The sequence below is a fragment of the Myotis brandtii genome, unplaced genomic scaffold (assembly GCF_000412655.1).
Source record: "Myotis brandtii unplaced genomic scaffold, ASM41265v1 scaffold250, whole genome shotgun sequence".
In the NCBI taxonomy this organism is placed as follows: Eukaryota; Metazoa; Chordata; class Mammalia; order Chiroptera; family Vespertilionidae; genus Myotis; species Myotis brandtii.
The window spans coordinates 4,485,227-4,496,456 of record NW_005359478.1 but is presented as its reverse complement, the minus strand read 5'-3'; the positions used below and the strand labels follow the sequence as shown (position 1 = coordinate 4,496,456).

The 11,230-nt window shown below is 48.5% G+C and overlaps 1 protein-coding gene across 1 annotated transcript; it reads right to left on the bottom strand.

The window, feature by feature from the left end:
* Window positions 1-394: 394 nt before the first annotated feature.
* Window positions 395-10,146, bottom strand: METTL13 (methyltransferase like 13). Its single transcript, XM_005867653.2, has 7 exons — window positions 9,145-10,146; window positions 7,479-7,678; window positions 5,520-5,715; window positions 4,074-4,241; window positions 2,601-2,816; window positions 659-790; window positions 395-527 (listed from the first exon to the last, which is right to left on the bottom strand). Exons 1-7 carry the CDS (start codon window positions 9,797-9,799, stop codon window positions 466-468), a joined length of 1,629 nt encoding a protein of 542 aa, XP_005867715.1. The 5' UTR covers window positions 9,800-10,146; the 3' UTR covers window positions 395-465.
* Window positions 10,147-11,230: the final 1,084 nt, after the last annotated feature.

Sequence of the window (11,230 nt, the reverse complement as noted above, 5' to 3'; positions counted from 1 at the left end):
GTGGGAGGAATGTGACTGGGAGCTAGCGCTGCCGTGGTGGTGGGAGTGTGAATGACTACAACCACTTTGTAAAACCGGCAGCAGCATCTGCGAAAGCTGAGCATACGCTCCACCTACCATCCAGCGATTACAGCCCTCGTACTGGTATATGCCCAACAGACCCACCCATGTCTCACCAAAAGGCATCGTTCGAATGTTAACGGCAGCACTACTTATAAAAGCACCCAAGAGCAAAACAGCCCGACTACCAAGAGCAGAGGGGGAGGCTGAGCGCTACAGCCACACAATGACGCTACACAGCAATGAAAGGAACAATGGAAACGCAATACTATGGATGAATCTCACAAGCATCGAGTTGAGTGAAAGAAAACAGAAACTTAAAGACTACAATCTGTATGATTATTGCATTTATATAGAACAAAAATGGGGAAGACTAAGGCGTGCTGGTAAAAGTTGGGAGAGTGGTTATCCCAAAGAGGAGGTGAGAGGTGGACATCTAGGGCGCTGGAAATGCTGTGTGTTCAGTGCTGGTAAGTGGTTGTTCAAAGGAAGGAAATCGATCAAGTTACACATTTATGATATGTGCATTTTTCATTATAAAAAAAAATATTTTTGAAGGACCCATCCATCCCCCCTTCCTGACCTTTCGTTCTCATACCTTCAGGAGTCAAGATGCTCTTGACCTTCTGCAGGAAGGGCTGGTCCACAAATGCTGGGGGTGGACAACTCATTCCCAGTGTTGGGTCCTTACTGTCCACATCAAACATTATCACGTCATACTGAGGCCGTGCTGGGAAAGAGAAGCAAACTTTTTGTCTTTGTTGGGTAAAATAAGGCCATTTACATTCTTACACTGCATCTCTCCTGTGACCTGTAGTGGGCACAGGTGGCTGAGCCAGAGGACAACAGGGAGGATGTGCCACTGACATCACCATCCAGAGGAATCATCACCAAGGTTCTGCTGTGAGAACCCCACCTTAAAGACGGGGCCTGGTCTCATCTTCTGGAGCCCATTCTGCAGGGTACTTACTTGGTTAAGAGTCTATCTGTCCCAGTGGCTGTCAATCCTGACAGGACATTCTAGTCACCATGGGAAGCTTCTAAATACCTACAGAACCTTGGCTCCTTTCTTGCCCAGCTGAGTTAAAAACCTCCCGGGAGGCCTGGCATTTCTCTTCAGCTCCCCAAGTAATTATCAGTGCAGTCAGAGCTGAGAATCATTGATCTGGACAAGCAGGGATCTAAGCCTTTAAGGGCTGACCTACCACACGCCTGGTACTGTTTTAAATGCTTCACATGTTATTAGCTATCTTGGGCCTGAGCCCCCAGAATGACTCTAGCCTCAGAGAGGGAACCTATGAAACTCTTAATATGGTCAGTTTGCAGTTAAACTAAGGCAGCATCTGTCCATCTCAGCACCAAATATACTCATCCCAGCACCAAAATGTCATTCTGGTTTGCCACACCCTTACTGGAAGAGATTCTGGTCCAATGAGAACCAGGCATCAGTTACGGAACGAGCAGACCAGGAAAGGTGGGCCTGAGTCCCCCAGGTTCACTTAGGACTGAACCAACCTGACTTTTCCCCAAGGGACTCAGGCTCCAGAAAGCATAAGTCACCAGGAGCCTATCTATGAACTTGCAGAAGGATCAAGGGACCTCCTGCAGAACATGAATAGGACTTCTGTCCTAAGTCTGGGATATGAAATATTAGAACAAACGGAACCTTAAACCCAGAAGCTGGAGGGCTGTCGGGATCCCCACTGAGCAGCATCTGCCTCAGGGCTTTTCAGCCTCGGCACTACTGACATTAGGGGTCAGACAATTCACTGTCGTCGGTGGCTGTCCTCTGCATCGTAGGAAGTTCAGCAGCATCCCTGGTCTCTCCCACCAGATGCCAGAAGCACCCCTACCCAATGGTTATGAAAACCAACAACACGTGCAGACACTGCCAAACGTCCGAGATTTGGAACCAGTGGTTGGCATGAATGCTGTTTTGCTCTATTTCTGGCTTCACTTCCAGCTGATTTTAGAAAAAACACCTCCCAACACAACCCTCAACTGTTCTTCATCTTTCTTCACCCAGCTACATCCTGGAGGTTTCTTAAGGTGGTGAGGAGGTGTTAATGTTGCAGGGTCAAAAGAAAAGCCCACTGTCTGTTAGCGCCATCAGGTCAGGAAACAGTTCGTAGTGTTTTGCTCTATTTCTGGCTTCACTTCCAGCTGATTTTAGAAAAAACACCTCCCAACACAACCCTCAACTGTTCTTCATCTTTCTTCACCCAGCTACATCCTGGAGGTTTCTTAAGGTGGTGAGGAGGTGTTAATGTTGCAGGGTCAAAAGAAAAGCCCACTGTCTGTTAGCACCATCAGGTCAGGAGACAGTCCGTAGTACTTGCTAGACCCTAGCCCCTAGCACAGAGCTAAGCATATGGTTGGCACTCTGCAGTTACTGAAAAAAATGTCAACAAGTCAACAGGAAAAAGACTAGGATGGTGCTGATGCCACCCTCTCAGAGATGGAGTCTAGAGGCCCTCACAGGCCTGACAACCTTGGATCAATCTTCCCTTGACACCCCCCAAGTTCCCCGGTAGCAGTACCTTCTCTTCCCGCTAGGCTGGTAATATAGTCCAGGCCATCTGCAATGTGGACCTTCATCCGCTCGCTCTGGGAGAAGCCAAACCACTGGGTGGCCACTTCCAACATGGACGGGTCGATCTCCACAGCCTCGATACGGGACTTTGGGAAATGATCGTGGACAAAGAGGGGGAGGCTGCCCCCGCCCAGGCCTACCACCAACAAAGCCAGCGGGGTCTCTGTAATACAGGAAGAAAGCATCATTTTACCATCGGCTCACTGGAAAGTTTGGTACCAGCCTCAGGAGGGCAAAAGAGGGAGTGAAATTGTTGGCTCCGCCCAGGGGATACCAGATTTAGGGGCCTGGCCTCCCTGTCTCATCCCAAAATTTAGGAGTTATGTTGACATCTGAAAACTCAATCCTGGCCTCACAATCCTTCCCTTTCCAGATCCAGAAGATGACCAGTGTGTTATTGTAGCCCCTTAAAAATCCCAAAGCACTCGTCACCAAGCGTCCCCACCATAAGCCTTATTGGACCCCTCTACAAAATGGGGGTCTACAATGGCCAACACCTGGTTCATGATCACAAGGCAGTGGATTCCACATAGATCAATGCCACAATGGGCCAGAGGACACACGCAGGGACTGTGAGTGAGGACGGCTCTAACGCAGACAGAAATATGACCGCTTTCACCACTGTGGTCAGATCCAAACCTGTCATTAGTGAGAAGGCTGACTGCACTGCCTGTAATGTGGGTTTTTAAGTAGGAATCCAAGCTAGAATCATATAATGCATTACCGAAAAGCCAGAAATTCTCCTTAAGTGCAAAGGCATTTCTCTGGAGAGAAATTCTCCTTAAGTGCAAAGGCATTTCTCTGGAGACATGGTTTTTATTTATTTTTATTTTTTAAATGTGTTTTTATTGAGTTAAGAAGGGGAGGGGGGGGAGAAACATCAATGTAAGACAGAAACATTGATCAGCTGCCCCCCTGCACACCTCCTACTGGGGATTGAGCCTGCAACCCAGGTATGTGCCCTGACCAACCAGGAATCGAACCAGTGCCCTTTCGGTGCACAGGACAATGCTCAACCAACGGAGCCATACCGGCCAGGGCCCAGAGACATGGTTTTTAAAGGCTCCATCTGGTTACGTGGGTATATACATATGTGAGAATTCATCAAGCTGAACAGCTGAAGATCTGTGTACTTTACCTATCTCCCTGGATGTACTTCACACCTTAATTTTTAAATAAATGAGTAGAAGAAAAAACTTCAGACTTCGACATGTATGGCCATTTCAACATGACAACTTCAGTGTGAGGAAAAAGTTATTTGGATGTTCGTTAACTTAGAAGCAGGTTGGGAATGAGAAAGATATGAATGTTTATGCTTTTGCCGGTCTGTGATCACTGCTCTTATTCACAAGCAGCTCCTTTGATTAGCTCTGTCATCTCCCACGCTCCTCCCTGGGGGAAGCAGTGACAACCCCCTCACCTAGGAGCAGCTCGGGGTTTCTCAGCAAGGCCAGGCCGGCGATCATGGCTTTGTGGTGTTCACAGCACAGGTAGCTCTTATCGATGGACTGCCCCTGGGCTGCAGGGGGCTCCTCTGGAGTACCAGCCGGCCACTGCTTCTTCCTGTCCTTTTTCCGCTTCTTCTGGGCTAAATGAAGAGAGACAATGAAGTCCTGTGCTTAGTCCACTGGTCCTCAGAGAGCAAAGCACCAGGGGCAGTGGGCTGCAGCTGACTTGATCTCACTCACAAACCCAAGCGTTAAATGTGCAGGAACTTGAACTGGTTACATGTCAGAGTCTGAAAAGGAAAGTGGTAAAGATATACCCCAAAGCCTGGGAAAACTCAACTTAGGAGTCCTAATACCTCTCCTATGAGAAATATAAGGCCACTAACAGAATCTTCAAAAATTCTTGTAGGGAAGGACTTACAATTACCTCCTCTGTGACAATTACTATCCTAGGGTTTTTACTCTTTTAGCTCCTACAACAGCCCTTTAATTCCAATTACTGGCAGATAGAACATGATACCCCAAAGCCTGGGAAAACTCAACTTAGGAGTCCTGGTACCTCTCCTACGAGAAATATAAGGCCACTAACAGAATCTTCATAAATTCTTGTAGGGAAGGACTTACAATTACCTCCTCTATGCCAACTGCTATCCTAGGGTTTTTACTCTTTTAGGTCCTATAACAGCCCTTTAATTCCAATTACTGGCAGATGGAACACATGAGAATCTGAAGAGTTAATAATTAGGTCCAGAATCAGTAGGTAGTGCCGCCTGGATATGAACCTGGGACTGCCTGTCTCCAATGCCTATCATCTTTCTACTGTACCTGGATTTGAACCCGGGACTGTCTCCAATGCCTATCACCTTTCTACTGTACCATTCAGACAGCAGAAATGGCTCACCTCAGAGCCCTGTTGAATTAGTACCTGGATGTATGTGGAACTTGTAAAGCAAGTGGCTTTTAAACTAAAGGCATTAAAGTGATGATCATGTTTACTTGGTAATCCATTAGCCCTGCTCCTTATCATTTCACAGCCAGGGTTGGCTCAAGAACAGAACACAGACCTCTATTCCGCTTATGGCCACTCACACCCTAAGAGCCCAAGTGGTCTAAGAGGACAACCCACTTGGCCATGCGCTTCCGGTCACAGGTACCCAGGTCTGTCCTACATCTCGGCCATGCTCCCAGGTCCTTCTGACCCCCGAAATCAAGAATCCATGCTGTGTCCATGTGGGTCCCACCAACGTGCCCAGCCCAAGTGGTCTAAGAGGACAACCCACTTGGCCATGTGCCTCTGGTCACAGGTACCCAGGTCTGTCCTACATCTCGGCCACACTCCCAGGTCCTTCTGACCACCTGAAATCAAGAGTCCATGCTGTGTCCATGTGGGTCCCACCAGTGTGCCGCTGACACCTCACCTTTGTGAGACACAGCCTTCAGCAATCTGGCTTCTGACTGCACCACGTTCCTATTGCTGAGAAAGATGAGCCGCCGGAAGTAGCACTTGTCATCCCCCTGCACGTCCTCGATGACGTAGTCGCCACTCAAGGGGCTGCAGTCTTGGTGCTGAATGGTCCGCACCCCGATGTCCCCACCCACGGACAGGAAAGGCACCTGAAGGTACAGCAAAGATGTGGTCAAACCACCAGCTCAGCTAAGAAACGTGAGAAAGTAGACCCCCTTCCCTGTGTATATCTGAGGAATCCATGCCTTGGTTCTGGGCAGTAGAACTCCGCAGGTGTGCCCTTCTGTTCCAGTTCCTCTCTGGGGCCTTTGACTTGATCTCATTAAGGCTTAATTTACCTTTCTGAAAACTAACTGATCCCCCCAAAAACCATTATAAAATGCAGTTGGTTCTCCCCCAAGAAAAATAGGAGTTTCTCAAGAGTAATCCTCTAAAGCACTTTCAACAATCCAGGACAATCGAAGCCAGAGAGAACCCTTGGGAAGAGACTATAATTATGAGAGAAAGAATATGAACGGGGATGAGATAACGAAATCCAGGGGAGAGCACCCACTCCAAACGTGAAGAGATGTCTCCCTTCCCTTAGCCATTCTCATCCTTTTCTCCCATTATTCTAAACAGAAGAAAAAAATTAGGAGAAAAATACATTTCTCCCCTAAACTGTTCTGTTTCCTTTCCCAGTCTTTACATCTATTGCTTTTCAAAGACCTACATGAATATGTGATAATCACCAGGGATTCCTGACTTTGCAGAGAGGTAGGCACTGGTGAGAGAAGGTCACAAAGAACCTCCCCCAGGAGCTGGGTCTCTCCGAGGGGCACCAACCCCAAGTCTACCAGGAAGACTCCATACATTCCTCCGTAAGCACAGGTCAGCCTCGTGGGCAGAACCCAGGCTGGGAATCGGGAGCCTACTCTTTTTTTCAGATCTGTTACTACAGCACCCAGCCTCCAGGTACCTTGGCTTTCCCCTCTGTCAAGAAGGATAAAGTCACCTGCCCATTACCCTGCCTTGGGACCAGGATGGCATCAGACAGACCATGTCAACTGCTAAGTCCATATCACCACTTTGGCAAAAAACCTCCAGTTTCCTTCCTAGTAAACACCAGACCGGCAATGCTCATATCCTGAAAGTATCCATTTACCCTCAGATAATGATGGCTCTGAATCGGGAGCCTACTCTTTTTTTCAGATCTGTTACTACAGCACCCAGCCTCCAGGTACCCTGGCTTTCCCCTCTGTCAAGAAGGATAAAGTCACCTGCCCATTACCCTGCCTTGGGACCAGGATGGCATCAGACAGACCATGTCAACTGGTAATTCCATATCACCACTTTGGCAAAAAACCTCCAGCTTCCTTCCCAGTAAAACACCAGACCGGCAATGCTCATATCCTGAACGTATCCATTTACCCTCAGATAATGATGGCTCCAAGAAGCAAAAGGGGCAGGGTGGGCTAGAAGGAGTCAATGGGGGAATAAAGGGAACATATTTAATACTTTCAACAATAAAGATTTAAAAAAAAAGCAGCAGCAGCAAAAAGGTCGAGAGAGTCTTGTGCACAAGTGAGGAAATAAATACACAGTCCAAGTCATTCACAGAATGAAGAGCTGGAGCCTGCAAGAGCTGGAGCATCTCCTTCGTGCCATCTCTGTGGGTCTGAGAGGACCTCCCAACCCCAGACCCAGATGTGCCTGTGGGTCTCAATATCGGCAACCGCTGGCCTTCCTCACACTGCCTGGGGCAAAGGAATGTGACTGATGCCCACTCAGCTCTTAGCTGCTGACATGCCCTCCAGGAGCCGACTACGGTCACAGACCCTGCCCTAGCTTCTTTCAGGACACCCTCTGCCTTCCCAGCTGCTAGTGTGACTTCTCCAGAGACCTGTGAAAGCTGCTGCCCGAGCTTCCTTACCTGCTGCTGGGCGGGCATCCCGGCCGGGGCCAACTCCATGACTCTGGCCGATAGCTCGGCCTGGATGCTGTCCATGCCTTCGTACTGCTGACCTCGGTGCAGGGCCACTGTGATCAGCCTCCTGAAGCCAGCGCTGGCCGCCAGCTGCTTCCGGCCCTCCTCCATGCCAAAGAGCCACTCGGTCTCCCGACCCTGGGGGACTGGAAACAGGCGCCTGGTGACAGGGAGCCCCGGGAAGAGTGTGCAAGCCCACTACCGATATGACCACATGGCAGAGAGCCAGGCCCTGCCCAGGCCCAGAATCCCTTCCAACTGTGACCCACTGAGGGGCTACGAGTCCCTGGAGCACAAGGCCCAGAGCAAAGCTGCCATCAGACATGAGGCAGGACCAAGGGGGAATAAGAAGTGTGAGCACGTGTGCAAGGGAAAAAATAGCAGTACTACCAACACTTATTACATACCAGGCATTATTCCAAGCAGTTAACAAATAGAAACTCATAGAATATTCACAATAGCCCGGGATGCAGGTGGTATTATTAGTCCCATTGCATAAATGAGGAAACTGAGACAGAAGTTACATTATTTGCCCAAGGTCACAGAGCTAATAAATGGCAAAGCTGGAACTCAAACCCAGGCAGCCCAGCCCCAGACTCCATGCTCACGTCCAGGCACATGTTTGCTCCCACATGTGCAGGTAGGATGATGGAATACTTGGAAAAATGGCGCAGTCATCTGGAAACAAGTGGCCAGCATGACCATATCGACACCTTGCATTTATCTAAAATATTCTATTTTTGAAAGCATTCTCTCATATTCTTTTTAATCATTATTAATGTACTAGTAAATCTGGTATCATTTACCCCTTTCAATAATAACACTAGTGTCCACAGAGCAGCTATCATGTGCCAGGCACCTTCCACATGACCATATCGACACCTTGCATTTATCTAAAATATTTTATTTTTGAAAGCATTCTCTCATATTCTCTTTTTTTTATCATTATTAATGTACTAGTAAATCTGGTATCGTTTACCCCTTTCAATAATAACACTAGTGTCCATAGAGCAGCTATCATGTGCCAGGCACCTTCCTAAGAGCTTTGACACTTCTCACAACTACACAAGGTAGTTATGATGTCACTTATGAATGAGGAAACTGAGTCTCAGAAAACAAATAACATGTCCAATGTCACATCACCAAGATGTGACTGGGACAGAACTGGAACCCAAATCATCTGGTTCCAGAGCTGACCTTTTTTAGCCACTGCTCTGTACTGTCTCTCTAATTCAGCAGAGAAACACGGCAATTTCCCCAGGTCCCACAGCTTAAAGGCTACAGACCTGAGACTGGACAGCTCCCACCCCTCAACATTACAAAGTAACTACCATCTCTACAGCGTGTGACTTGCCTAAATGCATCTGTATTACTTCTCTCCTGCCTACCAACCCCATTCTCCCACTTCACCAAGGCTTTGCGATGGAAGATGAGAAGAAATAAGCTTCAAATCTAAGGTAGCTGGAGAGTTGCTATTGTTTCTTCCTCATGCCTTGGCTAGTCTAACCTCTGAAAGGACCATCCCTGCAAGATGAAACCAGCCAAGGCATACCCATCCACCAACGCCCCAGCCCAGCCCTTCCAGGGAAGAGAGGCACCAATCCCAACTCACTGATGAAAATGGCAAAATGATTGTCCCGCGATGGTTTCACAGTGGGGCTGTCCACCACGTGGAGGGTGTAGCGTGGCTCCCCCGTGTCCCCATTGCACAAGTCCAGGGACACACTCCCCAGCCCGGCCTTGCGGTACAGCTGGCTACACAGCCAGGCATACTGCTGACGCTCCCGCACCGCCTCGGCCAGCCGCTCAGCACTCTCCAGCCGCACAGGCTTGCCCTGCTCCTGAGCACACAGCTCGAGGATCTGAAGGGCAGAGCCAGGGATTGGCCTGAACTTGGTCATGATGAAGGCAAAGACAGGCAGGGGAAACCGAGACTCTGCTTCCAACACCTGGTCCTGGCTGCTGGCCACCTGATGCACCCTGACCATCCACCCCTCCCTGGAGAAGTGACCCACTGCTTTCTTCAGGACGTGAGCCTGAGCCAGGGAGATGCAGAGGTAGCGACCGCCCACCTGCAGGACACGGCCAACCTCAGCCAGCATCCTGTCCACCTGTTGCAGGGTCTTCTCCTCCTCATCTGTCAGGACAGCATCCAGGGTGCCCTTGTCCAGCACCACCTGGAAAGAGGCATCAGGAAACTCCATCTGTGTCATGTCCATCTTCAAGAAGCTCATCTGGGGCCGTCGGTTGGCATTGCGTTCCTTCATTTGCTTGATGACAACCTCACTGATGTCAATGTTCACAATATCCTGATAGCCCACATCGTACAGCTGCTCGCTGAGCTCTGAGTTACCACACCCGATCACCAGCACCTGGGGGGGAAATGGAGAGGATGGAGGTGACTAAGGCAAAGGAATGAGCTTCGCACGTGTTGAGGAATCAAGTCTCACCTTGGCCGCTGCATGTTTTCAGAAGGGGAAGATGCTGTTGTCACAGAAGAGAGCACTGTTACAGAGCTGGTTCTAGGCTCCATCTTAAAACACCTCTGATTAGAGGACTCACTAGTGAAAATCACATTCAGCGACAGCCATGCAGGTTATGTGACAATGGGCTTTCCGTATTACAGAAACAAACTAATCATGGTTGTTCTTTTCTCTGAATCAGGCGTTTTTTACTCAAGAACTCGTAGGAAGTCACAGAATCCAAATGCAGTAATTAGTTACAGTTGAAATCTCCTATCTGTTTCACTGTTGAAAACCTAGTTCTGGCATCAACCTATTCCACTCATGCCTTTGGGCATTGAATTGATAGAGTAATTTGAGTTAACGAGCTCGGTCTCCGAACGAATTAAACTCGTAAGTCAAGGCCCCACTGTAATTAGTTACAGTTGAAATCTCCTATCTGTTTTGCTGTTGAAAACCTCATTCTGGCATCATCCTATTCCACTCATGCCTTTCACTCCTCCTCATGATATCCTGGTATTTTCTGAAGCTGAACTTAAATACACAAGTTGTTGCCTCCTGCTCCGTGCAGCAACCTCCCATCAATCCTTCAAAATACTGCCCTGATGTCACCATCTCTGGAAAAGCATGGAATACACAGTGAGGAGTGCCTAAACTTTGGAGCTTGATGGGCCAGAGTTTAAACTTCCATGTGGCCACTTACTACATGTAAGATCTTAGGATCTCAGAGCCTCATTTATCCATCTGTATAATGTGTGTACACCACTCACCTCACAGCGTTTATTAGGAGAATTCAACTATCAAACACACACACACACACACACACACACACACACACACCACAAGGCTTGGTGCTTAAAACTTCCTCAAAGCTCTCTACCCTCCTCCCTTCCCTACCTCCAGTACAAGCCCGCCTCTGTCAAAACTCCTCTTACTGTCCTTACCACTTTTCTCTTCGGGATTGTGCCCAGGGCATTCTATCTTAGTGCTCTGGTAGCTTAAGGGCTGAGCACGCTGCCTGAAATTCAGTGGGCCCCGCTACAATTACTGGATAACAGATTTGTGTATCAGTGAAACAGGGCTAGTGCCTTCTCCACAAAGATGCTGTGAAAGAAACGCACGCTTTATTCTCTAGGAGGCCACATCTAGGTTGAGTTACTAAAAGAAGTGACTCTTCCAGTGGGGTTATTCATTGAAGGATGAGCTGGGGCGGGATGTCTTTTATCTCAAACCTTT